General features: G+C 44.3%; 1 protein-coding gene across 11 annotated transcripts in view; it reads right to left on the reverse strand.

Annotated features, from left to right (window-relative positions):
• The window catches only part of GOLGA1 (golgin A1), a 68,386-nt gene that overhangs the window by 37,688 nt on the left and 7,786 nt on the right, over positions 1 to 22,912 (reverse strand). For 5 of the 11 annotated variants that reach the window (XR_519568.4, XM_008273324.4, XM_008273322.4 and 2 more), the window contains 8 exons: positions 17,985 to 18,075; positions 15,163 to 15,237; positions 13,796 to 13,893; positions 12,059 to 12,091; positions 8,750 to 8,878; positions 7,236 to 7,405; positions 6,653 to 6,764; positions 1,583 to 1,708 (listed from right to left, as the gene is read on the reverse strand). Coding sequence is in view for 10 of the 11 variants with exons in the window: in XM_008273324.4 (XP_008271546.1) it covers positions 1,583 to 1,708; positions 6,653 to 6,764; positions 7,236 to 7,405; positions 8,750 to 8,878; positions 12,059 to 12,091; positions 13,796 to 13,893; positions 15,163 to 15,237; positions 17,985 to 18,075 (834 nt within the window). In the remaining variant the exon portion in view is untranslated. The remainder of the gene's footprint in view (positions 1 to 1,582; positions 1,709 to 6,652; positions 6,765 to 7,235; positions 7,406 to 8,749; positions 8,879 to 12,058; positions 12,092 to 13,795; positions 13,894 to 15,162; positions 15,238 to 17,984; positions 18,076 to 22,912) is intronic. The other 6 variants (XM_070056808.1, XM_070056802.1, XM_017350068.3 and 3 more) reach the window with 3 other exon arrangements.

Consider the following 22,912-nt stretch of genomic DNA (forward strand, 5'->3'; position numbering starts at 1 on the left):
GGGCCAGGAAAACACCATGAACCATGGGAATGTATACGAACAGCCTGCTACAACCAGGAAACTACAACTCCACAGAAGACAAAGAGATGATGGGTTTAGGTCAACAAATGAGACTAGAAAGTTAAGCAAAAGGGTCAGGTTGTAAGAGGATTTTTTTAATGTTACAAAAAAGAGTTTGAACATGATTTTATAGGCGACATTTTTCCAAGGGGCGCCTTCCACATTCTGGCACTAGACTGACCTGGGTGGTCATTAAACTAAAGGCCTTTCTCAAGGGCTACTGAAATCAGAACTCCTGGAGACAAGGCCGAGATCCAGATTTTAAACAAATTCCCTAAGTAACTCCACACACACAAGACAGTAACAGTAATGATGGCACAACAATAATTACTATAACACTAATAGCTGACCTTTCATGACGTCGAGACTTTACTATGTTCCAACCATGATTCTAAGCACTTCACATACTGTAATTCATTTACTCCTAACAATCCTGAGTTTGGTGCCACAATAAAAACAAACAGAGTAAGATAAAGTTACTTGCTCTAAGTCATAAGCTGGTAAGTAAAAGAAACAAAATATAAACATAGACATTTATTCTAGAAATCAACTTATAATGCAGAAACACATTCTACTCACTGGAGATTGTTTAAGGGACACGTGGAAGATGTTTAAGGGACTGAAATGGTTAGAAATGCTGTTTAGGAAGATGAGACTGGCAGTGAGCTTGGAAGACCGTGGCAGGGGCGAATAAGGAGATTGGTGCTGGAAACCCCTGAAGAGTAATAATGGTGGTGGAGATGAAGGGGGAGACACACACACTTTATGAGAGGCGGAGAGGCAAGGGGAGACAGTGAGAGCAAGCACGGGAGAGCAGGCACTCTCATCTACTGGTTCACCACCCAAAAGTTACCAATGGTCCTAGAGTTGGGGCCAAAGCCAGGAGCCAGAACTCGATGTAGGTCTCCCATGTGGGTGGCAGGGACCCAATTACTTGAGCTAAGACTGCTGCTTGAGATGGAGGTTATTTAGATGAAACTGAAGACTGAAACTGAGGGTCTAATCTAGGAAGAGCCTTTGATTTTGTTACTTTTGTCATGGTGAAGCCCATCATCCGGATACAAGGAGGAGGGGTGGAATGTGGGCAGATGACAAGCTCAGATCTGATGAGAAAATTCACCTACAACACTGCAAGGAAGCCAGCCCACTGAGCCTCCCCCAGCTAAGGAGAAGAAGCTGCCCAACATAACTCTTGCTCATGCCAAAGGGCAGATGGTGATGACTTCCCCATGCCAATGCAGAGCACAACAGAGGGAAGAACCGGCAGTGCAGTCGGACAAAGCAGCCCAAGTGCTACCTTGCTAACTGTTCCGATTTCTGAACAGCTCTCCCCTTCTCTGGAAAAAGGCATGTCATACACAGGGGACATTCAGGCTGTTTTTGATGTAAGCTGAAAAACTGAAAGTTAAAGACAGCTCTCTTCTCACTAAGCTGCTTGCTGTCATCCAGCTCTGAAACTCTAAGACTGACAAATCACAGGAGTTACACCTTCCCGACACCGGTGGCTCAGAGTGAAAGTTACCTCTTTCAGGAGTTCTTGTAAATGCTCCTCCCCTGATAAGTTCAGTTCCAGTCTCTTCTCCAAGGATCCGACCTTCTCTTGCAAATGTGTAATGAGTCTGTCTTTGTCTTGAGTTTCAGCAGTGACCTGTGGGTGAATGCAGCAATCACACTACACTTCAAGCCCTCTCTTGTTCCCTTCTGATCTCATCATGGGCCAGTTGGTTTCCCCCCAGTCTCCAGATAATCAGGGGTCCAGAACGACACTTTGAACGCTGTTGTTTAACAAATATTTATCATATGGCCCAACAATTTCATTCCAAAATATTTCTCAAAATAGATGAAAATATATGCCACACAGATATGTACATGAATGATCATAGCTGCTTAATTCGTGCTAGCTAAAAACTGGGAAAAACCTAAGTCCATCAAAGATAAACAGAGAGAAAAGAAGAGAAAAACAGATAAATAGATAATGTTGTATATCCAAAGAAAGGATAACTTAGGACTCAGCAATAAGAAGAAATGAACTGTACACACAGCAACAAGTAACTCTGAAAAGATAACTCTAAATGAGAGAGGCCAGACACGAGAGCACGCCAATGGTGTGACCCCATCTGTACGGAACTCCAAGGGAAGACAACGGCAACTGCAGGGACAGAAAGCATCAGTGGTTGTCAGGAGCTGAGGGTGGGGACCGACTGGAATGAGCACTGGGGAAGCTTTTTTGGGGTGATAGAAACATTCTATATTTCTTTTTAAAAGATTTATTTATTTTCAAGATTTATTTTATTTATTTGAAAGACAGAGTTACAGAGAGAGGTAGACACACACAGAGAGGTCTTCCATCCACTGGTTCACTCCCCAGATGGCCGCAATGGCCGGAGCTGCGCCAATCCGAAGCCAGGGGCCAGGAGCTTCCTCCGGTCTCCCATGTGGGTGCAGGGACCCAAGGACCTGGGCCATCCTCCACTGCCATCCCAGGCTGTAGCAGAGAGTTGGATCAGAAGAGGAGGTGTTGGGACCAGAATTGGCGCCCATATGGGATGCCGACACTTCAGGCCGGGGCTAATTTAACCCGATGAGCCACAGCGCCGCCCCTAAAGATTTACTTTTATTTGAAAGACAAAGTTACAGGGGCCAGAGCTGTGGTGCAGTGGGTTAAAGCCCAGGTCTGAAGCGCCAGCATCCCATATGGGCGTCGGTTTGAGTCCTGGCTGCTCCTCTTTCAATCCAGTTCTCTGCTATAGCCTGGGAAAGCAGCGGAAGATGGCCCAAGTCTTTGGGCCCCTGCACCCACGTGGGAGACCCAGAAGCAGCTCTGGGCCCCTGGCTTCGGGTCGGTGCAGCTCCGGCCATTGCGGCCATCTGGGGAGTGAACCAGTGGATGGAAGACCTCTCTCTGTGTCTCTCTCTCTGTAACTCTTTCAAATAAATAAAATAAATTAAAAAAATAGTTACAGAGAGAAGTAGAGCCAGAAAGAGAGAGAGAGAGAGAGAGAGGGAGGTCTTCCATCCATTGGTTCATCCCCAAACTGACGCAATGGCCAGAGCTTCTTTTGAGTCTCCCATGCACATGTAGGGCTCAAAGACTTGAGCCATCCTCCATTGCTTTCCCAGGCCATAGCAGAGAGGTGGATCAGAGGAGCAGCAGCTGGGACTAGAACCGGTGCCCACATGGGATGGCGGTGCTTCAGGCCGGGGCTTTAACCCACTGCGCCACAGCGCCAGCCCCATTTTGTATCTCAACAGTGGCAGTCATCCTACGAGTGTACATGTCTCAAAACTCCCCATATGGCACCCCAGAAAAGTACGCCATTTCATTGCACATAAATCAGACATCATCAAATTGACTTAAAAAAAATAGAAAGAAGCCTCCTTAACCTGGTAAAAATCTACAGAAAATAAAATTTGTTGGGCAAACACTGGAAATCAAGAACAAAACAAAGGTGCCTTTTTTTTTTTTTTTTTTTTTTTGACAGGCAGAGTGGACAGTGAGAGAGAGAAAGGTCTTCCTTTGCCGTTGGTTCACCTTCCAATGGCCGCCGCGGCCAGCGCGCTGCGGCCGGCGCACCGCGCTGATCTGATGGCAGGAGCCAGGAGCCAGGTGCTTTTCCTGGTCTCCCATGGGGTGCAGGGCCCAAGCACTTGGGCCATCCTCCACTGCACTCCCTGGCCTCAGCAGAGAGCTGGCCTGGAAGAGGGGCAACTGGGACAGAATCCAGCGCCCCGACCGGGACTAGAACCCGGTGTGCCGGCCCCGCAAGGCGGAGGATTAGCCTAGTGAGCCGCGGCGCCGGCCCAAAGGTGCCTATTTTTACAAACTGTGTTCAATGCAGGACCTGACATCTTAGCTAACAGAATAAGGCAAGGGAAATAAAGTGTAAGAAGCAGAAAGAAACAAATGTCATTATTCACAGATAGGAACTCTAATAATAGAGGAATCTACAGATTATTACACTTAAGAACTAATAAACTATTCAAAAGCACGTATGTTAAACTAATAGCATTTCTATATGCCAAGACAAATACAAAAAGCAATTTTAAAAGTTACATAATTTACAGGCTCTAAAAAAAAAAAAGTGGGCAGACGTTGTGGTGTAGTGCATTAAAGCCTAAGCCTACAGTGCTGGCATCCCATATGGGCATGAGTTTAAGTCTGGCTCTTCCACTTCCAATCCAGCTCCCCGCTAATGCACTTGGGAAGCAGCAGCAGATGGCCCAAGTCCTTGGGCCCCTGCATCCATGCGTGAGACCCAGAAGAAGCTCCTGGCTCCAAATCGGCTCAGCTCTGGCCGTTGTGGCCATTTGGGGAGTGAACCAGCGGATGGAAGACCTCTCTCTCTCTCTCTATCTATCTCTTTCTGTAACCCTGTCTTTGAAATAAATAAATAATTTTTTTTAAAAAAGCACCTAGGAATAAATTTAACAATATATAAATGTTTATGGAGAAAATTATAGATCCTTATAGAAGTTCTTATCTTACTGTAATTTCTACCATGTATTTTATAAATATTATTTATCTACTCAATACTAACAAGGACAAGAAAGAAAAACCCTAAGTCCAAATTTCAGTTCTTCACACTAAAACTGCCTGTGATACAGTGCTCCTGGAGCCCACGACAGATGCAGGCAGCCACCTGCTGTTCACACCAGAAACCCAGAATCACCTGCTACCTCAGTTCTCTTAGGGGCCCCAAGACTATTACATTAGCAAGTTCACCAGACTTTTCAAAATTTCTTAGTTACCTCCTCATCACTGTTATATTCACCAACGCTCTTTGTCAAAGCTACCATCATGTTACAGTCGGACAACTGCAAAAGCTTCCTAACTCCTAACAAGCCAAGAAACCCACTTCTCTCCCTCATTCTGTGTATCATTGTTCTGGCTTCCTTCTAGCTCCTTGAATGTGCTACTCCTTTCATTTGCCTGATGGCTTTGGTTCATGCCGTGCCCTGCTTGTAACCCTCTCCTGTCACCCCTTCCTCTCTGGCCTCAGCAGTACACCAGGTGTTACTTCCTCAAGACAAGTGTTTGGTGACTCTAAGACCAGATGGCATCTGAGACCCTGTAATAGGATACCACAGCACCTTGCAGTTTCCCTCAGAGCATTCCCCACAATAATTACATATTTATGTGATTGCTGACTAATGTCTGACTTCCTCTATAGGCCACACGCACCACAAATTCAAGGGCGGTGTCTGTTTTGCTCAGCATAGCATTTCTAACACCTAGCCTAGCACACAGGATTCCTCAATTAAGATCCTTAGAATGAATGAGGGGCATTACTGTGACTAGTCTGGATTTCCCTGAGCCTCTTTTTTTCTGATTGTAACAAGGACGATGGTTCCCACTGTTATCAAAGGGTTCTCCACATCTCAAAGTTGTGTGTCTGTCCTCACCCTTCACTATTCAAACGGATTCTGTATCCTTCTGCCTTCTACTGTCCCACCCATTCATGACCTGTCCAGTTCGTCCAGGAAGATTTCTCCCACCCATGGGCTAGAAAGGCACGCCCTCGATGGCATACTTTTTGCATGTGAAAAATCTAGTTCCCTTATTTGGAATTTGCTATTTGTGGATTTTTTTCTTGTGTTTACTGGTGGTTTGTGTTCTGTAATAAAACTGTATGTCTTTGAGGGAAAATAACTGTATGTGTCCAGATTTTAAGTTCACTGAGGGTAGGAGCCTTGTATACAGTCATTCATTCATACAAAACTATTTTACTGGGTATTCCGTACTGTGAAGTGACAAACTGCAGTAGAACAAGCATGAGTTTTCAGGTAAGACAAGGAATATAACCTGTCTTGGTTCCTTTTTAGGTACCTGGAAGTATGACAATACTTAGCTGGAAGGGGTACTTATACTTCTATTTGCACAAAAATTATTGCACTGTAATCATGCGGTTAACTTGCTTCACTTGAGATTAGCACTTCTCAAGAGAAGGGTGATGGGAAGGATTAGATTTTCAATGAATAAACGATGCTGCTGGCATTGAGAACCCAGCATCCAGGAAAGCTAAATGCTTTGCAATCAAGGGATAATCACAAAATATAAACTATTCTGCTCAAAATGCCAGTACGTAGCATGTCACCAAGAAATACCATTTATACTCAATACTACTATATCACTCTCTATATTCTCAGAACTCAGCACATGCCTAGAGCAGAAGGACAAGAGATGTCAATCAGATGAAAAAACAAATGAGAATGATAGCACCTGATTATGTGCTCTGGAACAAAATGGACTAGAGCCAAATGTGTCAAAGGTGCAACTCTGGCCACATCAACCATGACTTATGTTTTCTCCTGTTTAAGTTCCATCATGTGGTACTTTAAAGACATATCTGAGTAGGCCAAATGGAGTGCTTTAACAATCTGTTAGAACAATGCTGATGTCTGTTATGCAACCCTTGTTCAGCTGTGTGGCCATTTCCTTCTGAGTGTAATCTGGCTGCAGAAGTAGGGCAATGTGGGTTCCATGAGAAACATACTCTCAGCAATTACCTTGAGGATGAAGTTTGTGAGATTTTGTTTTGACCACATTCATGGACTTCTGGGAACCCAGGTCTACTCTCTGTACTTCACTTACCTTTTGCAAATCAATGGAAAGCTGCTGAATGAATGCTTGGAGCTCTTGTTCCTTTTGTTCCAGGGCTGTGATCTTATTTTCTGCACCTGCTTTTGAAGCTGTCACATGATCTCTTCATTGAAAGAAAGCAGACAATGAACAAATTTGGCTATCTCATCTATGACACACTTCCACAGGAAAATACAGATGATTCCTTGTATGTCAGGACTGCAAACATTATCAGCCACAGGAAGGTTATAAATGAAAAACACTTCTTGGCTCTCTCTGCAGCAGAAGTCCAAAGATAAAAAGTCCACCCAGGTTTAAGCAAGAAAACTGATCTGTCTTTGCTCACTCAGCAAGTTAAAACTAAAACGTTACTGACTTGCTCAGTAGGGTTGGAATGGTTCTGAGCCGGGGCAGGTGAAGGGCAGAGAGGGTGAGGGTCAGGGTGGGGGATCCTGAAACTGTTTGACAAGTCCAGACGCCTTTGCCAGCACTGAGATCAGCAAGTGTTGCTGCGAGCAATGGGGAAAGGTGGGTGGGCTACGGCCAAAGCTACACTAACACCTCTTCCCAAGCGCCCCACAGACCAAGCAAGAACCTCTGCTCTTCCAGCGTTGAGTAGTGTCTCTGCAATTCTTCCAGCTTCTGGCTTAAGTCTGATGACATCTTATGGGAAGTCATCAACTCTTCCTGGGTGCGAGTAAGTTCTCTGGTTCGTGCCTCCAACTCTTGCTCCATTTTCCCCAGACTTTCTTCTTTTGTTAAAAGCTGACACAAAAACAAACAGTTTCACTAGGCTACTGCTAAGAAAGAAACACTACAAAATAATCCAAGGGGCTAAGAAAGAAACACTACAAAATAATCCAAGGGGCCAGTGTTGTGTAATAGCAGATAAAGCCTCTGCCTGCAGGGTGGGCATCCTGTGTGGGTGCTGAATTGAGTCCCAGCTGCTCTGCTTCCAATCTAGCTCCCCTGCTGATGGTCTGAAAAGACAGTGGAGGATGGCCCAAGTCTTTGGGCCCCTGCACCCACGTGGGAGACCCAGATGAAGCTCCTAGCGCCTCGCTTTGGCTTGGCCTAGCCCCAGCCATTGTGGCCATTTGGGGAATAAACCAGTAGATGGAAGATTTCTGTCTCTCTGTGTCTCCTTCTCTGTAACTCTTTCAAATAAGTAAATGAAAAGAAGGAAGGAAGGGAGGGAGGGAGGGAGGGGGAGGAGAGGGGAAGAAGGGAGGGAGAGAGGAAGAAGGAAAGAAAGGGAAAGAAAGAAAGGGAAAGAAAGAAAGGGAAAGAAAGGGAAAGAAAGGGAAAGAAAGGAAGAAGGAAGGAAGGAAGGAAGGAAGGAAGGAAGGAAGGAAGGAAGGAAGGAAGGAAGGAAGGAAGGAAGGAAGGAAGGGGAAGGGAGGAAGGGAAGGAGGGAGGGAGGGAGGGAAGAAGGACTAAAGATTGTTAACTGAGTAATGATTAAAATAAATTTGAATGAATGAACAGCCAAACATTTCAAGCATTTTTGTGGGTTTAAAAAGGGGCTTATTACCCAGCACTTAAGAAACGGAGGGTCTGGTGCTGTGGCTTAGCGGGTAAAGCCATTACCTGCAGGGCCGTCATGTCATATGGGTGCCAGTTCAAGTCCTGGCTGCTCCATTTCCAGTCCAGTTCCCTGCTAATGTGCCTGGGAAAGCAGTGGAAAATGGCCCAACTGCTTGGGTCCCTGCACCCACATGGGAGACTCGGAAGAAGCTCCTGGCTCCTGGCTTCAGATCACCCCAGCTCTGGCCGTTGTGGCCATTTGGGGAGTGAACCAGCAGATGGAAGATCTCACTCTCTCTGCAACTCTGCCTTTCAAATAAATCAATAAACCTTTTTTAAAAAAAAAGAGGAAGAGAGACCTGAGCTTCTGTATTCACCCTGTCTCATGGGTGGGGGGGAGGGGAGGGAAGGAAATACATTTCAAACAGAATTTTCTCATTTTAATAAATTAAAAACACACATATGACTAGTATCAGTGACTACTGGGGTACGTTTATTAGAAATTAGGGAGTAATAATTAACAAACAAGAGTAAATAATCATGTCTTTATGTTTGGCTTATGAAACAAAAATGTAAACATACCATGTGCTTTACTTTACTTATTTCCTGCTGCTGGAACCCCTTTAATTCATCCATCTCATCTCTTCTTTGGAACAGATTCAAACTCTGGTTCTTCACTTCCTGTAACTGAGCTGTCAGAAGCCTTTTTTCCTATTTGGAAGAAAAGGACATCAACTCAGGCAATTAAACCACTAGGAATCAGCAGTTAGTGTGGGCATTTGGCCTTGTGGTTGATACATTCAGGTCCACATCAGAGCTCCTGAGTTTGATACCTGGCTGTGGCACATAACTCCAGCTCCCTGCTAATGCAAACCTTGGAAGGCAAGTAGTGATGGCTCAAGCAGCTGGGTTCCTGCCACCCACATGGGATAACTGGACTGAGTGCTCAGCACCCAAATTTTGCTCCGGCCCAGCCCCAACCAATGTGGGCATTTGGAGAGTGAAATCAGTGGACAGAAGATCTGTCCTGTCTCTCTGCCACCCTTTTAATACATACAAACATAAAGAATCCTTTTATAAAGATGTTTTAAGTGATAATTATTCATAAGAAAAACAACAGCAGCAATTATTTAAAACTTTAAAGTTCTTAAGTCTGCTTAGCAATTTCAGACACACATTTTACATGTCTAGTCTTAGATTAAATGGGCTGAAAACATCAATAACTGGAGCTACACAGAATCCCTCCTCCAGTGCTGACAAACGTTTTTAAGTAGAACTGAATTCAGTTAGCAAGTTAAAAAAATCAGACATATCTAATGTGAGTTACAATTTACTTAATGATAGCTTTTTTTTTTTAAAAAAAGATTTATTTTATTTACTTGAAAGAGCTATAGAGAGAAGTAGAGACAAAGAAAGAGAGAGGTCTTCCATCCACCGGTTCACTCCCTAAACAGCCAGATAGGCTGGAGCTGAGCCAATCCGAAGCCAGGAGCCAGGAACATTTTCTGGGTCTCCCACGTGGGTACAGGTGGCAAAAGACCTGGGCCATCCTCCACTGCTTTCCCAGGCAACCATCAAGGAGCTGGATCAAAAGTGGAGCAGCTGGGACTGGAACTGGTGTTCATATGGGATGCTGGCATTGCGTGCTGGGGCATGCAATCCCAGCTGCTCCACTTCCGATCCAACTCGTTAATGCACCCAGGAAAGCAGCAGAAGGTAGCCCAAGTGCTTGAGCCCCTGCATCCATGTGGGAGGCTGGAAGAAGCTCCTGGCTTCAGCCTCGCCTAGACCCAGCCATTGCAGCCATTTGAAAGTGAGGCAGGAGATGGAAGATTTCTCTCTGTCTGTCTGTCTGTCTCTGTCTCTGTCTCTGTCTAAGCTGGGAGATGGGAACTCAATCCATATCTCCCACATGGGTTGCAGGGACCCAATATTTGAGCCATCACGCTGCTTCCCGGTGTCTGCATTAGCAAGGAGCTGGAGTCAGGGGCTGAAGCTGACCATTGAAGCCAGGCACTCTGATGTGGGATGAAGGTATTGTAATCAGCATCTTAACCTCTGGCAGGCCCAACCCTAACATAATCTTAAGAGTTTCTTTAAAAAAAAAAAAAAAAAAAAAAAAAAAAAAATCTCTGAATTAATCTCTGTCTATATTTAACACCAGCACTAACAGATATGTTAGAGGATTTTTTCCCTAAGCACACATTTCTTTGGGACTTGAGTATTTTGTAATCCTTTCCTTATTAAAAAACATTATAGAGCATTTTGATAATGATAATCACATTTCTACAGAACAGACAAAGAAAATCGTTGGCATGGCCAGCGCCGCAGCTCAAGAGGCTAATCCTCCACCTGCGGTGCCGGCATCCTAGGTTCTAGTCCCAGTTGGGGCACCAGATTCTGTCCCGGTTGCCCCTCTTCCAGTCCAGCTCTCTGCTGTGGTCAGGGAGTGCAGTGGAGGATGACCCAGGTCCTTAGGCCCTGCAACTGCATGGGAGACCAGGAGGAAGCACCTGGTTCCTGGCTTCGGATCAGCACAGCGCGCCAGTTGCAGTGCACCAGTCGCAACGCGCCGGCCGTAGCGGCCACTTGGAGGGTGAACCAGCGGAAAAAGGAAGACCTTTCTCTCTGTCTCTCTCTCTCTTTCACTGTCTAACTCTGCCTGTCAAAAAAATAAATAACTAAAGAATATAATAATATATATAATATAATATAATATATAATAAATAAAGTTGGCTTAACTTGATGTTTTATCAAAAGAATGCAACAACTCATGGGGTGGTAGCAGGCAGCTCTCTGCTATGGCCTGAGAAAGCAGTAGAGGATGGCCTAAGTCCTTGTGCCCCTACACCCACGTGGGAGACCTGGAGGAAGCTTCTGGCTCCTGGCCGTTGCAGCCAAGTGGGGAGTGAACCAGTGGATGGAAGAGCTCTCTCTCTCTCTCTCTGCTTCTCCTTCTCTCTCTGTGTAACTCTGACTTCAAATAAATAAATAAATCTTTAAAAAAAGAACGCAACAACTATAAAATTCATCTATTCAATAGACAGTAAATATAGTTTGGAACTGAATATATCAATCTAAAATAATTTTCCTTCCATGAGGATTAATTTAGGAGTACTCAGAGAAAACAAGAAATCAATTAGGAGCACATAATTCAAGCTAAGAGAATGGACTCTAATGCTTAAAGTTAAATTTTTTTCCAATTGTAGGTTTGAAATTTTATGTTCTGTTCAAATCCTGGAGCCAGGGATATTTTACTTAAGGCCCCTACAGTGTCATATCACACAAGCTCTGCAACTAGAATAAGCACTTTTCTTCGTCTGTGGCCAGCTGCTCGGTGCTGATCTTGAGGAATGCCCTCCTTTCCACTGCTAACGTTATCCCGGGGTCAGTCACAGCCCCAGCAGGAAACAGCAGGTCACATTAGGTATCCTGGGGCTGGTTTAACAAAGGGACTTATCAGAGCTGCAGGCTGAGGAAGAAAGGTCAAAAGAAACAATGTGCTGGTAAGAGCTGGGCATAACGGGGCAAATGGACAAAAAGGTTACAAGAAACGCAGGGAGAAAAACTATGCCCAGCAAAGGTTCAAATGAAGCTGTGACTTTTGGCCATGGGATGCAATGAACCAGACGGTGGACAGAGGTGGGGGGAATAAACCTCCCCATCACATTCTTCTTCCACTTAGTCCTTTGTGTCCTTAACCCTGTACCAGTATTCAGGGACACAGAGAAAAGCAAAGGGTGGAGAGTCCCACAGCAGGGGCAAGGAGGAGATCCAGCTCTTCAAGTCTGCGCTGTCACCATTAGTACGCTGGTTACCAAAGAAAACACTCTCCAAGCTCCAGAGATGAGACCAGCACCAGTGAAGACACGAACATAAACACAAACTAACCTTTTCGAGGTGGTCCATCTTTTCTAACCATTCCTAAAACAAAACAACAAAAAGTATAGTTTCCAGGGAAGATTATCTGTTATACCAACATATTCAGAAAATAAAACCCCACTGCCCTCAAAAAACAACCAACCCAAACAAACAAAAAAGCAAATTAAAAAAAATCAGGAACTTGACTTAATATTAAGAAGGCCAAGAGTTTCAAAAGAAGAAAAGGAATTTTCTATAAAATTCTGCAACATAAATATATTTACAGATTGTCACTAAGTAGAGCAATGAAACAAACTGTATCTGCTGTTCTTAGGCAGCTTTTCAGCTTACTCTTACAAGTTTTCTCATGCATGGCGTTATGATTTCTTGGGAGTGGATGGCTGGGACCAGCTGAGCTGGGTCACTGCAAATTATGTTTAAAAATTAATTTGGCCGGCACCGCGGCTCACTAGGCTAATCCTCCGCCTTGCGGCGCCCGCACAGCGGGTTCTAGTCCCGGTCAGGGCGCCGGATTCCCGGTTGCCCCTCTTCCAGGCCAGCTCTCTGCTGTGGCCAGGGAGTGCAGTGGAGGATGGCCCAAGTGCTTGGGCCCTGCACCCCATGGGAGACCAGGAGAAGCACCTGGCTCCTGCCTTCGGATCAGCGCGGTGTGCCGGCTACAGCGTGGCGGCCATTGGAGGGTGAACCAACGGCAAAGGAAGACCTTTCTCTCTGTCTCTCTCTCACACTGTCCACTCTGCCTGTCAAAAAAAAATTAATTTATTAAAAGGGGAGGATTGAGGATGTTCAGTAGTTCCTGATAATCATTTTCCTTCTCATTTTGATTTTAAATATGTGTTTTATGCCATCTTATATAACACAAAGGAAAAGGAATTATGCCTGATTCACAAAATAGGGAGAGGAGTAACCACTGATACAAAAAGTCATGTCCTGCTTGCCTAGAATCAGAACCCACCAATTTTAGCTTTCTTCATTTACATACACCCATACTATAGTTATTCACTGAGTATGCTGAGTGATGTTTTTTCTGGCTAGTAATGGCCCTAGGGGATGAATATGCACTGTAAACCCAGCCAGCCAACCACTCTACCTACTGTAGCTGAAATAAATTATATATTTTCTTAAATAAAATATAATAAACTGACCCAGTCTTATAAGTCAGGATTATTACAATATAGTGATGCTTATCTCAAATTTAAAATGCCATTTGTTATCTTGAGTAAAATATGCTTCATAATTATTTTAATAGCGAGTAATAGTATTATTTCCCTTTTTTATCACACATTTGGCATCTTCAATGGATGGTCCTGTTTACATTATGGGAGTTCCCTCTGTCATCTGGCTAGGGTTGAAGACACTTGGGAACAGAGGTTAGAAGAACATGTGCATTATGGATTATGACTAGCTCGACAATAACTTTGCCAGTACAAAAAGCAAGTGTTTTGGGTTGGGGCTCTGAGAAAGGTTTTTAAAGGGCAGAGACTTTCTCCTTATTTGGGGACTCACCATCAGATCACGGATTATGGACACATTACAAAGCTACACAGATGCAAAGGACGATACTCACATTCTGGATCTATTCCGTGATTACACTGTACATTTTCATAAGTTTACAAGATCATATGAAATCTTAAAGAACTTAGGAAAGTTGTAAATATTTTCTACCAGGTTATGTCACAATTTTTAAAATCATGTAAGTAAGCAATATCTTTCCATCATTCTTGGGCATTGTCAAATATAAAATACCTGGTCCTTTCTGGCTAATGCCAAAGCCAGTCCTTCTGCCATTTTGGCTCTGTTGGCTTGGAATGTCTCATTCTGCTCTTGAAATTTCCGCATGGAAGCTGTTAACAAAGAAGCTCTATTTGAGACATGGAAATACTTCAGAAAGAGCATGACAGAAAGCTCATGTGATTACAACTGTCATCAAGTGAAAAAAGGCCAGGATTGCATGAGTGGATTATGACAACAGGAAAGTCTGATCCATCTTGACTTTCTAGAAGAATCTTTTGGCCTTGGTAATAGATCACTTTGGTTTGTTTGTTTCCTTGTTGTTTTTGTTTTTTGTAATATTCAAGTGTATTCATAGAAGGAGATTCAACAAGGTAACTTTTTAAATGGTACAGTGATAGAATACTGAGCTGGGTAAGTTGCCAGAAAACACTAATGTTGTTTCCAATCACAGCTACTACTTGTTTATCAGAAAAAAACAAAAGCAAAAATCAGAACAAAGCTAAACAAAAAAATCTTTATTTTCCTTCAAAAAATTTAGTACATATTATATTAACAACAAAAAACATCCATTAACTTTATAGTTCCATTAGCTTATTTCTTCAACAGTACTTAAAGAAGAACACGAGAGTCAGGGACAAAATCTCTGTTGTATTACTGGGGAAGAGATGACAGGTATGTTCCCCAGTTACTCAACCCCGCAGCAATGAAGCTGTGGTTAGAATCCATCTCCTGGCTGGTGCCGTGGCTCACTGGGCTAATCCTCTGCCTGTGGCGCCAGCACCCTGGGTTCTAGTCCTGGTTGGGGCACCAGATTCTGTCCTGGGTGCTCCTCTTCCAGTCCAGCTCTCTGCTGTGGCCTGGGAAGGCAGTGGAGGATGGCCCAAGTGCTTGGGCCATGCACCTGCATGGGAGACCAGGAGGAAGCACCTGGCTCCTGGCTTCAGATCGGTGCAGCGCGCCGGCCGTAGCGGCCATTTGTGGGGTGAACCAATGGAAAAGGAAGACCTTTCTCTCTGTCTCTTTCTCTCTAACTCTGCCTGGCAAAAAAAAAAAAAAAAAAAATCCATCTCCTGATCTAGAGCCAAGGGCCAGATGCTAGATTTTACTAAAACTTCATGTAGCCAATAAATGGGTCAACTGGACACAGACAAGCTGGCACACATACTGATCTCTTCCCAAGAAGCATACCCATAAGACATAAATATAAGCCGTATACTTGTAAGTATCAGACAAATGTTATATTAATCTGAATAAGAAGTACACTCCTTATAAAACAAAGATATGAGCTCTGATGAAAGACAAACTTCACAATATACTATTGCTTCATTTAAAAAAACTAAACCCTGAAAAGATTGAAAAAGCAGGAGAAAAATACGTACAATCCTGATGTTTTTCTAATGCAATCTCAAGCTTCTCTTTTATCTTCTGCAAGTTTCGGACCTGTTCAGCATAGTCTTGGGTGAGGTGATGCACATACCAGGAATGGACAAACATCAGGAAAGGAGGTTAATTAAACACAAAAATGAGTGAAAATGAAGATGATTTTCTCGATCTGAAAACCATTCCTGTTAAGGAAAGCTAGGTAGACAGCCTCCCATTAACAATGAACACAGGTAAACAGGTATAATACAAAGTATCCATGGTGAAATGGTGAACACAGACAGGCAAATCTGTTCAGCCTCCATAGAGTACATGAATTAGGCATGTACTGGTTCTCAAAAATACCTTGTTGTGGCAAACACAGCATTATTTCATTATGTAACTTCAAATCTCAGTGTTCACTCTCCGTTGTAGCCCTAGCAGTAGCACAGATCAAAGGTAACCCATTGCACAGCTTGCCTGTCGTCTGCACCTGTAACAGTGGTCAAAGCACTAGCCAGCATGTTAGCATCGTACTGTCTTTCCAGTAAAAGTACTGACTTCCCTAGAAAGGTGAGATCCCTTTCTACACAGGAACTGACTCACCTATGCTATATTAAAACTGAAAGTCAGAATTAATTTCCTGGGTGGCCAAAGACAGCATGGTATAGGGAAAAGTAGAGTAGTTCAAATTACAGCATTGTCAGTCCATAGCAGGGACTGTAAGCAAATTATCAATCTAAGTATTAGTTTCTTCATATATTAAATGATATTAATCATACCTACCTCAATGGATGCATTAGATAATATTTTACACAGTTCAAATGCTTTAAGAGCACACAGTGGCACGGTGGCATAGAAGGTTAAGCCTCTGCCTGCAGTGTCAGCATCCCATATGGGCACTGTTTTGAGTCCTGGCTGCTTCACTTCTGATCCAACTCCCTGCTAGTGCACCTGGGAATGCAGCAGAGGATGGCCCAAGGGTTTCAGCCTCTGCATCCATGTGGGAGACCAGGAAGAGGCTCCTGGCTGCTGGCTCCGTCTTGGCCCACCTCGGCCATTAAGGCCATTTGAGGAGTGAAGCAGCAGATGGAAGATCTCTCTCTCCCTCTCTCTCCTTCTCTCTCTGTATCTCTGCCTTTCAAATAAACAAATCTTAAAACAAACAAACAAACAAACAAAAAAAACCCCATAGTGCTCATTATTCTCACTAAGCCTGAGGCAGAGTTGCCAGCACCTAAGTGGGCTCAATAAATGTCAGTTCTCAGCCAGATCTGCAACATCCTGGGGCTCAATGTGGAAGACAACGAGGAGGGGGGCTGGGCACCCCGTGATGCAGGGCTGGGGTGGGCAGCACCTTCATGGCCAAGGCTGGAAGTCAAATCTAATAAAGTTCTTTCCACCCCAAAACTAAATTAAATACATGAATAAATGAATGTCACTTCCCTTCCTTGTCCCTTCTCTAACACAAATCAAGCCCAGCTTTTCTTCCTTTCGTATTAGGGAGGTATGGCTTATTTCCTAATTACCTTACCAACATCAAGCAAATACAAGGTTATTTCACCTCTGTTGCTATTGTACTTTCTAACAGGAGTCACAACATGGTTACTGAGTACGAACCAGCATGAACTCTAGCATCAAGCATTTTTGAGTATGGATTCCAGCTCTACTACTTATTACTTATGTGACCTTAACCTATCTATGCCTTATATAGCCATACTGAAGATAAAATGATTACCATGTACTTGTGAACTATGTGATGGACTTTTGATAGTTACACAAATTTTCACATACATTTGGTGGACTTTAGTCTACTGATTTTACTGCAGTAAAAGGGGCATAAAGCCAACGGACAAAAAGAGACACGAAAATCACAGACCACTTCACAGGATGAAACTTCCAAAATGTCTCCACTGGCAGAAACAAAAATAAGAATTCACCGTTTAATCATGAACATGCCCTACTCTGGCCAAGGAAATAATGGGAGCTGTGTAAATTCTAAACTGCACACAAAACAGGTAATGCGAATTATAGCTTTTAAACAAGTGTCAGAAGTGGCCCAGGGGCCAGCACCGTGGCACAGCAGGTTAATCCTCCCACTGTGGCACCGGCATCCCATATGGGTGCCGGTTCTAGTCCTGGCTGCTCCACTTCCGATCCAGCTCTCTGCTATGGCCTGGGAAAGCAGTAGAGGATGGCCCAAGTCCTTGAGCCCCTGTACCCGCTTGGAAGACCAGGAAGAAGCTCCTGTTTTCGGATCTGCCCAGCTCCAGCAGTTGCAGCTATCTGGTGAGTGAACCAACGGAAGGAAGACCTGTCTGTCTCTCCCTCTCACTGTCTGTAACTCTACCTCTCAAATAAAAAATAAATAAATAAATAAATAAATAAGTGGCCCAAAGACCCAGAACAGCATTTGCACATGTGCCTTGAAGCGCAGCTAGTGACAATACAGTGCAAAGCTCTTTCTGGTGCTGATGGAGCCAACAGCTGTTTGCCATTCTCTCTGAATCCTATTCCCCACCCTTGTCCACTGAGACCCAGGTGTGCTAACTGTGGAAGACGGTCAAATCTATTCTATATTTACTTTGAATACCTTTATCCATGGTTAGAAACCTCAGGAGCAGAAAAATTATTTTTTAAAAATAAACTTTCGAACTCAGTTTTGTACATATACTATTCAACACACTACAAGAAGGGAACAACGAGGGGCAAACTGCTTTTTAGTAAGATCAAAATGATAGTTTAAAATAACTATGAAGTGATTCTAACTGGCTACTTTATAGGGGAGTGGGTCAGGCAAGGCGAGTGCACTACTGTTTGCATTTTGTGTTCTTAGACATACCAGAAAGTCTGGCTTCCAATTTCCGTATCTGTTCATTCCTTCTCAAAAGCTGGGACGAGAGATCTTCTCTAGAACTGCTACCGTCAGAAGCCTGTTGAGATAGACACAGCAGAGGTTATGTTCACACACGTCCAGCAGTGTGAGCCTGCACCACTAAGCCACAAGGCTCCAACGCTGCTTTAGGTTCCATTACACTTTACTACTAGTGGTCACTGAAAAGCTCCTTAACTGGGCCCTAGCTTCTCCATCCAAAGTGGAAGAAACACTACCTCCCTCTGTAACGGGAAGGAGAGATGAGAGGTTATATGTGTTCACATGTGTGCACCACTGGAATAAATGACAGGAGATAAATCCACTATGATTACATTAGGTAAATATACAGTATTTTAAAAATTTGCAATAATAGGGGTGGGTGCTGTGGTGTATTGAGTAAAGCTGCCTCCTGCAGTGCCGGCATCCTATATGGGCACCAGTTCGACTCCTGGCTGCTCCACTCTTTGCTATGGCCTGGAAAAGCAGTGGAAGTCCTTGAGCCCCAGCACCCGTGTGGGAGACCCGGAAGAGGCTCCTGGATCCTGGCTTCAGATCGGTGCAGCTCCAGTCATTGTGGCCATCTGGGGAGTAAACCAGCAGATGGAAGACCTCTCTCTCTCTCTCTCTCTCTCTCTCTCTCTCTCTGCCTCTCCTCTCTGTAACTCTTTCAAATAAATAAATAAATCTTTAAAAAATTTGGAATAATAAAAAAGAAAATCATTTATCTTTCCAAAGGTAGAATCTTGGGGAAAAGATAGGGAGGGAGTTCTTTAACAAAGGATCAAAGGCAGTCCTATGACTGAGAATCCATCACTGACACAGATAAAGATTCAGAATCCTCATCAATAAAACATAAAAGTGAAAATCAGTGCTTTAAAATGCAGACTTACACAGGTTATATACATTCAGAAAAATCAATATATTAAAAGACATCTATATTCCCCAATAATCCAGATTATCCTAAAAGTTATGGATACTACTATTACTTTGAGTAGTGCTGGTGATTAGTAATAAGCAACTTCTATTTAAAGATTTATTTATTTGAAAGAGTTAAAGAGAGAGGACAGACAGAATCTTCCATCTGCTGGTTCACTCCTCAACTGACCACAATAACCAGGGCTGGGCCAGGCCGAAGCCAGGAGTCAAGAGCTTCTTTTGTGTCTCCCACAGGGGTGGTAAGTGCCCAGGTACTTAGGCCATCTTCTGCTGCCTTCCCAGGTGCACTGGAAGGGAGGTGCAGGGGCCGGTGGTGTGGAGTGGTGGGTTAAGTCACTGTCTGCAATGCTGGTATCCCATATGGGCACCAATTTCAGGTTGCTTGACTTCCAATCTAGCTCCCTGCTAATGTGCCTAGGAAAGCAGAAGATGACCCAAGTACTTGGGACCCTGCCCCTACGTGGGAGACCCAGAAGAAGTTCCTGGCTCCTGGCTCCTGGCTTCGGACCAGCCCAGCTCCAGCTGTTGAGACCATTTGGGGACCAGTGGACAGAAGACTTCTCTCTCGCTTTGTCCCTGTCTCTCTCTGTAACTTCACCTTTCAAATATACAAATAAATCTTTAAAAAAAAAAAGCGGGGGGGGGGGTGGCCTGAATCAGAAGTAGGGCAGCTGGGTCTCGAACCAGTGTCCATTAGAGAAGCCAGCACTGAAGACCACAGTTTAATTTGCTGTGCCACAGTGCTGGTCCCAATAAATGACTTAAAAAAAATCTGTAACTACAAAAATTTTCAAAATATAGAAAAGTAGGGAGTATAGTTTAAAGAATTTCCTTGGGGCTGGTGCTGTGGCGCAGATTAATCCTCCGCCTGTGGCGCTGGCATCCCCTATGGGCGCCGGTTCTAGTTCTGGCTGCTCCTCTTCCAATCTAGCTCTCTACTGTGGCCTGTGAGAGCAGTGGAAGATTGGGCCCCTGCATCCACATGGGAGACTGGGAAGAAGCACCTGGCTCCTGGCTTTGGATCAGCACAGCTCCGACCCTTGCGGCCATTGGGGAGTGAACCAATAGATGGAAGACCTTTCTGTTTCTCCATCTCACTGTCTGTAATTCTACCTCTCAAATAAATAAATAAATCTTTTTTTAAAAAAACAACTTTCTCCATCTACTTTAACAATTACTGTATTTTTCCATATTTGTTTCACCAGTTTTTTTGCTTAAGTAGTTTAAAGTAACAGATATCATGACTTTTCAAATTCTCTTTGTTAAGCATTACTAAAACATAAGGACATTTTTCTTCATAGCCACAATACCATTATTGTAAATATAATACTAGACGCAGTCTTTTTTGAAAACCTTTTACTGAAGGTATACAAACTTCATGCATTTTACTAGAGCTAGTCTTTTTTTTTTTTTTAAGATTTTCATTTATTTATTTGACAGGTAGAGTTACAGACAGTGAGAGAGAGACAGAGAGAGAGGTCTTCCTTCCGTTGGTTCACTCCCCAAATGGCCGCAACGGCTGGAGCTGCGCCAATCTGAAGCCAGGAGCCAGGTGCTTCTTCCTGGTCTCCCATGAGGGTGCAGGGACCCACGCACTTGCGCCATCATCTGCTGCCTCCCAGGGTATGCATTAACAGAATGCTACATCAGAAGCAGAGGAGCTGGGACTTGAGCTGGCACTCCCGAAACAAGATGCACACATTCCAAGCAGCAGATTAACACTGAACCACAATGCCTGTGCCCATGTGTAACTTTTTCATAATACGCATTTTCTTTTTTTTTATTTTTTTGACAGGCAGAGTGGACAGTGAGAGAGAGAGAGACAGAGAGAAAGGTCTTCCTTTGCCGTTGGTTCACCCTCCAATGGCCGCCGCGGCCGGTGCACAGAGCTGATCCGATGGCAGGAGCCAGGTGCTTATCCTGGTCTCCCATGGGGTACAGGGCCCAAGTACTTGGGCCATCCTCCACTGCATTCCCGGGCCACAGTAGAGAGCTGGACTGGAAGAGGAGCAACTGGGACAGAATCCAGCGCCCCAACCAGGACTAGAACCCAGTGTGCCGGCGCCGCAAGGCGGAGGATTAACCTAGTGAGCCGCGGCACCGGCCACATAATACGCATTTTTTAAGAACTTTTTGAAAACTCTCAGCTATTACTAGTTGTCTAATCCATCTGGATTGCTATAACAAAAAGCCAGAAAATAGATGGCTTATAAACAAAACACCTTTGCAGTTTGACAAGCCTAAGAACAAGGTGCTGACAGATTGTCCCTGGTAGACAGCTGCTACCTGTGTCTTTGCATGGTAGATAGGGGAAAGCAGTTCTGTGAGGCCTCTTTTATAAGGGCACAAATATCATTCATGGGGGCTCCTCCGTCATGATGTAACCATCACATTGGTGATTAAGTTTCAACATACAAATTTTGGGAAGACACAAACATTCAGAATGTAATACTAGTATCTTAAGAAGCTGTTACAGCCCGTGGCACAGTAGGTTAACCCTCTGCCTGCAGCGCCAGCATCCCATATGGGTACTGGGTTCCAGTTCCAGCTGCTCTTCTTACAATCCAGCTCTCTGCTGCGGCCTGGGAAAGCAGCAGAGGATGGCCCATGTGCTAGGGCCCCTGTACTCATGTGGGAAACTGGGAAGAAGCACCTGGCTCCTGGCTTCAGACCGGCACAGCTCCGGCTGTTGCGGCCATTTGGGGAATGAACTAACGGAGGGAAGACCTTTCTCTCTGTCTCTGTCTCTCCCTCTCACTGTCTGTAACTCTACCTCTTAAATAAATAAATAAACAAAATCATATATAAAGTCATATATAAATAAAATCTCATATATATGTATTTTAAAAAGCTGTTACAATCATTATGGTTAGGGCCGGTGCTGTAGCATAGCAGGTAAAGCTGCCGCCTGCACTGCTGGCATCCCATATGGGCTCTGGTTCTAGTCCTGGCTGCTCCTCTTCCGATCCAGCTCTCTGTTGTGGCCTGGGAAAGCAGTAGAGGATGGCTCAAGTGCTTAGGCCCCTGCACTCACATGGGAGACTGGGAAGAAGCATCTGGCTCCTGGCTTCGGATCGGCGCAGCTCCGGCCATTGTGGCCATTTAGGAAGTGAACTAATGGAGGGAAGACCTCTCTGTCTCTCCCTTTCACTGTCTGTAATTCTACCTCTCAAATAAATAAATAAAATCATATATATATATAAAAAGAAGCTGTTACAATAATTATGGTTAGGGCTGGCAGTAGCATAGCAGGTAAAGCCGCCACCTGCAGTGCAGGCATCCCATATGGGCGCCGGTACAAGTCCCGGCCACTCCACTTCTGATCCAGCTCTCTGCTATGGCCTGGGAAAGCAGTAGAAGATGGCCCAAGTCCTTGGGCCCCTGCACCTACAAAGGAAAACCTGGAGGAAGCTCCTCTCTTCAGATCAGCACAGCTCCGACCGTTGCAGCCAACTGGGAAGTGAACCAGTGATGGAAGACCTCTCTCTGTCTCTCTCTGCCTCTCCTTTTCTCTCTGTATAACTCCAACTTTCAAACAAATAAATACATAAATCTTTGAAAAAAAAAAAAAACAATTATTATGGTTGGCGAGATACCCTAGGTCTCAGCTAAGGACTAGGAATAGCGATGAAACAGTCTCTCCCTAAATAAGCAGCAGCAGCAACTACTGATGAAATGCTAAGAGCCAGGCACAATGCAGAAGAGAATTATCATCACAGGACTAAGACTGCTCGCAGGTTTGGCTGTTGGCTGCCATCTGGGAACTTGGATTTTGGAAGGATTCTCACCATTGCTGATATGAATGCGTGTAGGGAGCAACTCGGACTAGACTGTTACTGGAATTAAGACTTATTCTATGCATCTGCTCTCCCACAATATGGCGCTGAGAAGGGAGTAACAACTTCTACGCAGCTGCCTCTCGCCAACTTGAGTGATGACCTGCAGGAGCTGATCCTGCT

The sequence above is a fragment of the Oryctolagus cuniculus genome, chromosome 1 (assembly GCF_964237555.1).
Source record: "Oryctolagus cuniculus chromosome 1, mOryCun1.1, whole genome shotgun sequence".
In the NCBI taxonomy this organism is placed as follows: Eukaryota; Metazoa; Chordata; class Mammalia; order Lagomorpha; family Leporidae; genus Oryctolagus; species Oryctolagus cuniculus.